Raw genomic sequence first — 10591 nt, forward strand, 5'->3', positions numbered from 1 at the left:
AATTGGTATACCATCTACTCCTGAGGCCTTATTTTTTGCTATTTCCTTCAAAGCAGCTTGAACTTCTTCCTTCATCACTATAGGCTCTTGCTCATATGTGATTTCATTAAATTCTTCTGTGTCTGCCAGTTCCTTTTGATACAGTGACTCAGTATATTCTTTCCATCTTCTTTTAATACTTCCTGGATCATTAAATATTCTGCCTACAGCATCCTTGATTATAGCAACTCGAGGTTCAAATTTGTTTTTCAGTTCATTGAGCTTAAGAAATGCTGAGTGAGTTCAGCCCTTTTGATTTTCCGACTCCAGCTCCTTGCACATTTCATTGTAATATTTTACTTTGTCGTCCCATGCTGCCCTTTGGAATCTTCTGTTCAGCTCTTTAGTATCTTGAATTCTTACTTGTGCTTTGGCTTTTCTGCGCTCCAGTGCAATCTTCAGAGTTTCTTCTGACATCCATTTTGGTCTTTTCTTCCTCTTCTGTCTTTGTAATGACTGCTCTCTTCCTGGATGATACATTTGACATCCTCCCACAACTCACCAGGTCTTCGCTCATTGATTTCCTAGTATTCTGCCACTTACTCTAGGGGGTTTTTTGGTGTGTGTGTGTGTACCGTCAAATTGGATCTGACTGGTACAGGAGGAGATTGCCCCTCTCCAGCAGAGCATCTGGTGGATTCGAACTGCACACCTCTGCGATTGCACTTAGTCTAGTTTTAAAAACTGCTGTTGTAGTATAAGCCTGCTCTCAGCCCGCACAGCTCTCAGCAGGACACACATTGAAGTGAACTGATAAGCAGTGGCTAAGGATAATAGGTAAGAGTTTAGTCAGAAAAACTCATAGGATCTTTACTACAGACCTTTGAGGGAGGTACTGCTTTTGTCACCATTCTGCAAGTACAAGAAATGCATCATAAAGAGGTTCGTTTAAGGGGAGCTCTGGTGGCCTAGTGGCAAGGAGCTGCAACTACAATCCCAGAGGCGCATGGTTTGAATCCACCAGATGCTTTGCCGGGGAAGGAGGGACAATCTCCTCCTGTCCTGTACCTGTCAGATCTGATTTGATGGTACACTCACACAAAAATAATTTAAATAAATAAATAAAAAGAGGTTCATTTATCTGATGTTCCATAACACGTTAAGTTTCAAACTGCCAGGCTGAAGCCAGAGTCTAAGCTCTTTAACTACCCTTTAAATAATCCCTAAATCAGATTTTTTTAAATTGTCTCATTATCTCAGAGAAAGTTTTTCCTGGAAAAAGATAGAAGAAAACTTTGGTGGATTTATTTTAATTAGGTTCTTTGCCATGGAATTTTTTTTATTCTAAAAGATGCATTTTAAATTACAGTGTTTTATCATACTTTAATATTAATGTGAATTTCTTAATACAGTGTTGAGATTTTCCCAGTTGTCTTCTAGTTTTTTAGGACTTTTAGGACATTTCTTTAAATCAGGACCCAGATACGTCTGTGGAGTCTCTTACTTAATCTCCAAGTTCCCCTCCATTTTTACCTTCTTCGGTAATTTGTTTATGGGGAATCTAAGTCATTTGCCTTTTAAAGTTTGCCGATCTAGAAATTGCTGATTATTTCCTCAAAGAGTTACCATGTTCTGTTTCTGGTATTTCCTGTGACTTAGATCTAACAGCTCAAATCACATTTGCGATCCCCCCCCCCCCAGTTCTAGATGTTATTCTTTATTTCCATTACAAGGAGTAACTGACTCTCTCTTTGTGCCCTTAGCCATCATCTATGATCATTATCTAAGTTTAAATTTAGTAAAAGTTGAAAAATGCCTGTATCTTGATGATTATCTGTCTTCATATATTAATTTTGTTTCTTCTTTAAAGATAACCTTTTCCAGTAATTATGTGTTTAGTTACCAGGACATCTAGTTTGAATAGAAATAGAAGGCTAAATACTTGATCCTTTCTATTTCTTTACAATTTTTTGAAATTAGTTGGTTCCCTAGCATTCTCCAAAAAGTAATAGACTTCTTTTTATGTGTCATTATGAATGGATAAACTTAAAAATATTTGCTTAAATGATGTCATTTCTGGTCACTTGGGAGCTTTTCAAGTTAGTTCCTAAGTCCTTTTGTCATGACTCCGTAGTCTTTGATAGCTTCTTTGTTTTCAGTATATGAAAGATATTCCTTGCTGATAATGTGTATTTCTTGTCTCAGACCTGTCACTGACCACCTTCTCTATCCACAATGTGGATATTGTAATTGGCTTTTAAACAGTTTCTTCCTTCTGTTGAGAACTCAGATTGATAATTTCTTTTCTCCCAGGAGTCCATGAAGAATATCAGCTGCCATATTATGACCTAGTGCCCTCTGACCCTTCCATTGAGGAAATGCGAAAGGTTGTGTGTGACCAGAAGCTGCGTCCCAACATCCCCAACTGGTGGCAAAGTTATGAGGTAGGAAGTTTCCCCACCTCTTGCAACTTATTTTCATCTGCCTGATTTCTCCTCCTTAGAAAAGGGCCTTCTAAAGAAAAAAGAAAAGGGCCTTCTAACAGTGGAGGCTAATACGCCAGGGATACCTCTTGAGTGCATCAGCATGGTGGTAATGTTTTGTGCCATCAAGTTGGAATCATCTCGTAACTAGACCATCCAGTGCGTTTTCAGGAGCTGAAAATTGCACAAGAGGAGATTGCCCATCTTCCTTCCATCGAGCAACTGGTGGATTTGAACCTCTTGCTTTTGGGTTAGCAGAGAAACTCCTTATTATTAGAGCACCAGAGCTCCCTGTGGGTCGCCATAGGCTTGTCCTGTTCTGTTTTGAGTCCTTTGGGACCACAGTTCCTTGTTTCGGCCACTGTATCATACCTTTTGGAGCTGATATCCAAGTAGAAGACAAAAGTGGTGTCCCTGGGACACAGTTAAGGAAGATGGTTACCAACGGACAGAAACAAAAAGCTGTTAGGTCTTTCTAACTCCAGAAATAGCCACAGGGTGAGCTGAGCGCTGTGGAACAGTTAAGAAGAAACATACATAACAGCAGCTCCAGGACTTAGAAAAATGAAGAGACAGGATTTAGCCAGGGGATGAGTCTGTTAAGAAAGTGACCTTTCTAAAATCTCAGCATGGAGGAATGATTGGGACATGTGAAGGATGGGGATTAGGAGGAAGAGGGTGATTTGATTTGTAAGAAAGTGTAGATGAAGTAAGGTTGGGACAATTGAAATGGCAAATTTATGACAGGTTACTAACACATACGGAGCTCTGGGTTTTAAGAGGCTTTTGGAGAACAATTTGTCTGGCTAACTATACATGGATTTCCTTTTTACTCTTTTTCTAAATAATAAAAAAACTAGAGGGCATTTTTAATTTGAGAACAAAGCTACTCCATTAACATAGTTCATGCGGCCTTATTGTATGTTAAACCTATTGTCAAGTCAATTCTGACTGACAACAGTCTTAAAGAACAAAATAGCCCATGGACTTTTCAAGAGTATGATCTTTGTGAAAGCAGGGTGCAGCATTCTCTGGAGCAGCTGGTAGTTTCAAACCTCTGACGTTTTGGATAGCAGTTCACTGCTGTATCATGAGGGCTCCATCCACTGTGTAATAGGACAACATTTTTCAAAATGTTTTTGGGAACCCTTGAGCTCAATGCTTAACTCAGATGATAAGTATGAGGCTGAGAGGTCCAGTCTTAAGCTACCCCTCATCTTCAATCAGTACTGTCCACAGTTTTGCTTCAGAAAACGGATTGCACAGCCAAAAATTAATTTTTACCTTAACAATCAGGAACCATGGCCATCAATAACCAGTGGTGGTGGTGGTGGTGTGTACCCTCGAACCAGGACCAACTAATAGCTAACCCTCCAGCAAGTTTTCAGAGGCTTTCAATCCCTTGGAGCAGCTAGTGGATTTGAGCCGCATGCCTTTGGGTTGGCAGCGTGACCTCTTACCCACTAAGCCACCAGAGCTCCATAAGTGACTTCTGATTCACCTCTACTATTTTTTTTTTAAATCACCTCTACTATTAACCACACTGGTTTTCTTTGTTGTCAAGAAATAGCAGTGTAACTTCCTACCTCTGACAGAATTGTTTTTAAAGGGTTACTTCCCCCTTCCTTCATCACTTCCATTTGTGCATGTGAGCCATCTATTTCTTTTATAAAGATAATTGATAAATAATTACAAAATGAATTCTTCAGTCAATCACTTTCCAATCATGTGCATTTTGGGGGACTTTCTTTCAAGATATACTGGGCGGGAGGATGGTGGACTGCACTTGGTCCGAGATGGATGTCCAACTCTCTAGGCTGCAGCTTTTTTCCTCTCACCTGTACAGCCTGTCTCTTAGGGAGGGAGGCACCAAGGTGAGTGGAGAGCTTACAGAAGTTTTTTGTTAAGGTCAGGGAAGAAGGGAGGGGAGAATCTCATCTGAGGAGGAGGAGGGGGCAGGGAAGCGGGCTCTGTCCATTTCCTGGGCCCATCAGTTGATGTGTTCTGGTGTCTTCCAGGCGTTACGGGTGATGGGGAAGATGATGAGAGAGTGTTGGTACGCTAACGGTGCAGCCCGCCTCACCGCTCTGCGCATTAAGAAGACCCTCTCACAGCTCAGCGTGCAGGAAGACGTGAAGATCTAATCCTGTTCCCTGTGCCCTACACGCAATCCTGGGCAGCGAGGACTACACAGAGAGCTGCCGTATTGAGCGTACGATGGAGGCCTACCTCTCGTTTCTGCCCAGCCCTCCATGGCCAGGACCGCTGGCCCCAAAGAGGGACAGAGCCCGGGAGACTTACTCACTCCCATGTTGGGTTTGAGACACAGATACCTTTTATATTTACCTCCTGATGGCATGGAGACTCTGAGAGAGAATTGTGTGGAGAACTCAATGCCACAACTCAAACTGGTTGTCGTGGGAAGTCCCGCAATCCCTGGTGCACCTGGCATACAGGCGGGAGCCCGTGGAGGGGTAGCCTGGGAGGGGCTGGAAGGAGCCAAGCTGCTGCCAGTGCTGACCTGCACTGAGGGTTTTCTGTCAGGGACCAACCCACAGCACACTGAAGCGGCCGTGGGGCCGGAAGTGTAGTCCTTCTCACCGGCAGCTCTGAGCCAAGAGTCCCCTCTCCCTCAAGCAGAAATCTGGAGGGATTGCCAGTGGAGACCGAATCTGCCACCTGTCTGTCCAGCCGTGTATGCATGTGCCGAGGTGTGTCCCCTGTTGTTCCTGGTCCGTGCCACACCCTTACGTGTGTGTATGTGTGTGTATGTTTGTGTCTATAAGTGCGCACTTACCTGCTTGAGCTTCTGTGCATGTGCAGGTCTGGGGTGTGGTTGTCCCGCCGTCACTGCGTGCTGGTGCCTCCGTGTTCAGTAGTGAGCCTCATCTAGTTCTCTGGGGCCCTTCCCTGGAGACCCCGTCCCCCTCCTCTAGAGCCCTGTGCCACAGTGGCGCACCCTTCCCATAGGCTGCTCCACCACCCCAGTGTCAATACAGCTCTCCTTATTTCAGACTGGAACCAAAGGTGGCCCATCTGTCCCCTGCCGAAGGCCTTTGGGTCAAAATGTGAGGGTGGGGGTCGGATGGGCAAGGAAAGAATCTGGACGGAAGTCTTGGGTGTTGTGGTCAGTGACATCATGGGAAATGAGCCAGCCCAAGGGCATTATCCTCATTGGCATCAAGGAATGGCCCAGGAATTTGAAGCTCAGATCATGGGACTTGGATTGGAATATCACATCTGTCTTTCATATCCCAGATTCTGGAACAGCAGTGTATATTTCTGGTGGTGGTGGGTTTGGGATGGGGAGGGACACGGGGGTGCAGCGTGGGGAGGGAGTTGGGTGGGAGGGAGGCATCTGCATGGGTCTTATTTTACTGGATTATCTGATCAGGGTGGAGGGAAGATGTGAGATTTGCATCCACTTCAGGGGCCCTGCTAAGGAGGGAGCAGCCTGAGCTGAACATGTTATTTAACCGAGTGTAGTATTTAGTGATGTCTAGAAGCACGGCTGTGGGGGGGTGATTTGATCAGCGTGTCTTAGGTATATAATAACTTTGAAGCCATAACTTTGAACTGGAGTGGTTTTATTTTATTTTTATTTTACTGGGAGGGCCTGGATTTTAAATTTTTTTAATATTGTTAAGTTTTGTAAAAGAGAAACCATCTCTCTGTGATGATTACCTCTCACTTTTATTTGTTTTTAAGGAAAATCCTACAAAAACAACCATTAAAAAAAAACAAACACAAAAAAGGCAAAAACAAAACCACCCTCCAATCGAACGCACACAGCTCAATCACACTGGAAATGTTTGTCCCTGTACCTGAGCCTGTCCCTGCCCTGCAGTGAGATTTCCTCTTTGCCCTCAGGGGTTAGTCTCTCTCGCATTCTGTCCCCCGTCCTGTGAGTGGTTTTTTGGTCTAGGGCCCTAGTGTTTTGTGCATTGTCCAGCTAGTTGTGCCTTTTCCTTCAGGCATTTTCTCAACAAATGATTATTGAGTGCCTGTTGGGTGCCAGGCACTGTACTAGGCACTGGGAATATGTCTTTGAACAAGACAGGCCTGGTCCTACTCCTGAGGAGCACTGGACAGGAGATGATTCAAGGACAGAGGTGCCTATTGTAAGACCAGAGGTTTCATCATTGGTTCTGAGAGCCATTTGAGCCTGTAATTACGGAATGAGGAGTAAGGCTGTGCCCCTCACCACCAAGGGACTGCTGGTGGAACAGTGGGTCCTGGGGTTCAGAGCCCCAGTAAGACACCAAATCATTGCATTCATTCTGAGCCCCCTCGCTGCCTCCAGGGAGACACATTATGTCTGCAGCCTCAGACCATCCCTGCCTCTGCAGCCCAGCGAGTCTGCCAAAGCCTGTGGAGGAGGTTCCAGCCCTCTCCCTCCGTCCTCCGTCTCCCCAATGCTCCCAACCATTCTATTTATTTCCCTGATGTGTTGCTTTCCTTGTATTAAAGGAGATCCTCCCCAAGCCCTTTAGGCCGATTTACTGGCCACTAATTTTCCTTGAATACTAATGTCATTAGGGGTTCTTTTCCCACCCTTGCCAGGCCCCACTTACCTGGCCTATGGCAGAATCTGGGTGGGTGACAGGTGATGATGAACGCCACTCTAATGCCAGTCACAACTAGCCTCTGGGATCTGCCAACCTGTCGACCCAGCGACTCCCAAGCCACTAGCCTGCTCCCCAGGTGGCCCTTCTGTGCTCACTACACCTTCAGTCCAGCTCCTCCACCTCTGGGGAAGACTGAGCAGTTTTTTGGGAAGTCACCTTGCCCCCCGACACACATACACTCTTAACACCAAGCAAGAGTTGGGGAGATATTAAAGCCGTGATCTTTGGCCCTTGAGGCTAACTGGTCCATAGGGCTACCTGCACCTGTGGATTCTGGATTCACAGACCAAGTTCAAGCCCGTTCCTCTGTCGCCATCGAGGCCCCCGAACGGCATTCTCGGTACTTCTGTTTGTTTTTGTACATTTTATTAGAAAGGACTGTAAAATAGCCACTTAGACACTTTACCTCTTCAGTATGCAAATGTAAATAAATTGTAATATAGGAAATCTTTTGTTTTAATATAAGAATGAGCCTGTCCAATTTCTGCTGTACATTATTAAAAGTTTTATTCACAGAGCTTTTCTGGTGCCATCTGTCTCACATATGTTGAGTGACCACCCAGCTTTTGTCAGGGGGCTGGGAATGTGCAGATGCTTGAAGGTCGTATTTCTCCCCTCCAACTTGTCAACAGTACACTGGATTCATTCAGAAGAGGTACTGGTCTCAAGATGTGGGATCTGGCATATAAGAAAGGGTGGGAGGCAGGCAACATTGTTAGGAGCTTTGCATTTGTTCTTGTCTTAAGAGCATTTTTCACAACAAAAAAGGGTCTTCATCCCAGTTAGTCACAACAGAACCAAGTCTTGAAGTCCACTTAAGAGTTCTCCCTACTTTTTGCTGCCCTCTCTGAATTATAGTTAAAATGTGAATTTGAGGATACCTAAGTATTGCTAAGGGAGTACAATGTGTGTTTGGAGATACCTAAGTATGGTTTAGGGAGCTCTTGTGGCCAGTTGTGGTATTGTAGAAGAGTCCTGAATATTCCATGGACTGCCAAAAAAAATATTTCTTGGAGAAAGTACAGCTAGAGTTCTCCTTGGAGACAAAGATGACAAAGCTTTATCTCACATACTTTGGGCGTGTTGTTAGGAGAAGCTATTCCTTGAAGAGGGATATCATGCTTGGAAAGAAATACCCTCAACCAAGAAGGACTGATATAGTGAATGCTACAGTAGGCTTAAGGATGTCAGAAGTGAGGAGGATGGCTCAGGATAGGACAGCATTCAGGTCTGTTATCCATGGGTCACTCTTTGTCATACTCAACAGCATCAAATCAGGAATGGCCTGATGGGTAAGGAATTGAGCTGCCAGCCCAAAGGCATGGAATTAGAATCCTGGAAGGAGGAGCGGCATCCACTTCTGTAATAGCTTGCCTCCGGAAACCCTATGAACCTGGAGAGGGGATGAAAGACACCCAAGTGTTGAGGACTCTCCTTCATAGGGTTGCTATGAGTCGCCTGTGACTCGACGGCACTTAACAACAGCAGTTGTTCAACAAGAGAAAGATGTGCCGACTCCTTCTGTGTGATTTACAGCCTTGGAAAACCCACTGGGGGTGTCAGCTGTGAGTCTTAGAGTTTGGAAGTATGGTTAAGCACTCAAATTACCACAAGATCGGCAGTTTTAACCTACCTTGTAGCTCCATGGGAAAAAGACCTAGCCAGCGATGCTCATCAAGATTACAACTAGAAAGACCTATGGGGCAGTCTGACTCAGCCATGTGGAGTCTCTCTGAGCCAGAATCAGCTCCAAGACCCCGGCCGCAACAGGTAACGGAGCTGGATGGAAATCTTCAGTCATTACTCTCGTGTATGCCAATGTACAAACGGTAGGTATACTTTTTTTTAAAATTATTATTTAGGCTGAAAGAACCCAACTTAGCAAGACCTGGAATCATAAGATCTCAAGCTGAGATGAGACCTGAAGGATCACCTATTCCATGAGTCACTCAGTCCCCCTCCCACATCCCTGCCACGTGGTCACATGGCTTAGTGCTTTAACACTGTCTCACTGTCTGAAAACCACTGCTCAGTGAAAAGAACTGGATTACATATTAATCTTCACATGCCTTCCATCCATAGGTTCAGAGCAGCTCTTTTCACTCCTGTTTAAAATATGTGGAAGTTGGCCATCATGTTCATTTTGAGTCTTTATGGCAAAGCTTGACGTTTCTTCAGTTATAATGTTATGTGCCATCGAGTCACCTGCGACTCAGCGACACTATATACAACAGCCCTAAACCCTGTTCTATCCCTTGCCAATCTTAATATCTCTTAACACACCTATCCTCATTACCCTAGTGACTGAATCAATCCATTTCATCTAGAGTCTTCTCCAGCGCTATCCCTCTCCAATGACTGATCCCACCTTGTAACATATCCAAAGTATGTCAGACAAAGCTTCAGAATCCTTACCTCCAAGCAGCAGCCTGGCTTCTGTCTCTCCAGGACGAACCTGTTTGTTCTCCTAGAAGTCCGTGGTATATTCAGTACTCTTCTCCAGCACCACAGCTCAAAGGCATCAACTCTCCTGTCATCCTTAGTCATTGTCCAGCTCTCTGATGCATAGCAAGTAATTTCAAAGACCATGGCCTGTATCAAGCGCACCTTAGTCTCCAGACTGACATTGTTGCTCTTAAGTACTTTGAGAGGTCTCTGACAGCAGACCTTACCAGTGCAATTTGTCTTTTAATTTCCTGGCTGCAGGTACTAAAAGTTATATTAGCAAATATTAATTGCGTGCTAAGCAATGTGTGAAATTTGGTTGGTTGTGTATTTGCTGATTTAATCCTCAGAGCAATTTAGGAGATGGACATTATCCTCTCTTTATGAATTAAGAAATTGGAGAAAAGAGGAAAAATAAATTGCTCAAAATCACATAGTTTACATGGGTGGGAAAAATTATTTTGTTGCAAAACATCTGATCACATACTTAAGTCCTTCAGCTACTACATCATCCTACTCCCATGGTTCCATGTTCTGCACTGTTGCCAGCTCTTTCAATGAGAATCTAGCTAGGACCTGAAACAATACAGACTATTCCATCCATGTATTAACTGACAAGACAGTCCCCAAGACTTTGCTTGTAATACCTGTAGGTCACATTCCTGACTCCATTTCATGTGCTGTGTAGAGTCAGGTTATTGGACTACATGCCAAACTTGAAGCAAGCCCCTGCGCATTGGATGTAGGTTAATAGGAGTTGATGCTAACTCCTAACTACCCAGTAGATGGGTATCTTCAATCATTAGTGTACGTCACTGCCCTGTGGGATTTCCAACTCAGAAGACAGACAAGCCGTCCTGTGAAAAAGCCTCTGAAGACCTGCTGGAGGGTCGGCTATGAGTCAGATTTGACTGCACAGCAATCAGTGACATTTTAAAAAAAGGAATCTCCTAGGCTCTAATTTTTTCAGTAGCAGATTACCACATCTTCTCTTGTGGAGTGGCTGGTAGATTCAAGTCACAAATCATTTGATGAAAAGCTGAGTACTTAACCACT

At 44.3% G+C, this 10591-nt stretch overlaps 1 protein-coding gene across 3 annotated transcripts in view; it reads left to right on the forward strand.

Annotated features, from left to right (window-relative positions):
* Positions 1-6180, forward strand: part of ACVR1B (activin A receptor, type IB) — a 52499-nt gene extending 46319 nt beyond the window's left edge. For 2 of the 3 annotated variants that reach the window (XM_006883845.1, XM_006883847.1), the window contains 2 exons: positions 2293-2423; positions 4481-4606. In XM_006883845.1, the coding sequence (XP_006883907.1) occupies positions 2293-2423; positions 4481-4606 (257 nt within the window). Of the gene's footprint in view, positions 1-2292; positions 2424-4480 lie in introns of all 3 variants that reach the window. The other variant, XM_006883846.1, reaches the window with a different exon arrangement.
* The last annotated feature ends 4411 nt before the right edge of the window (positions 6181-10591 follow it).

This window comes from Elephantulus edwardii, unplaced genomic scaffold (genome assembly GCF_000299155.1).
Source record: "Elephantulus edwardii isolate Elephantulus edwardi_28Jun2011 unplaced genomic scaffold, EleEdw1.0 scaffold00030, whole genome shotgun sequence".
Classification (NCBI taxonomy): domain Eukaryota; kingdom Metazoa; phylum Chordata; class Mammalia; order Macroscelidea; family Macroscelididae; genus Elephantulus; species Elephantulus edwardii.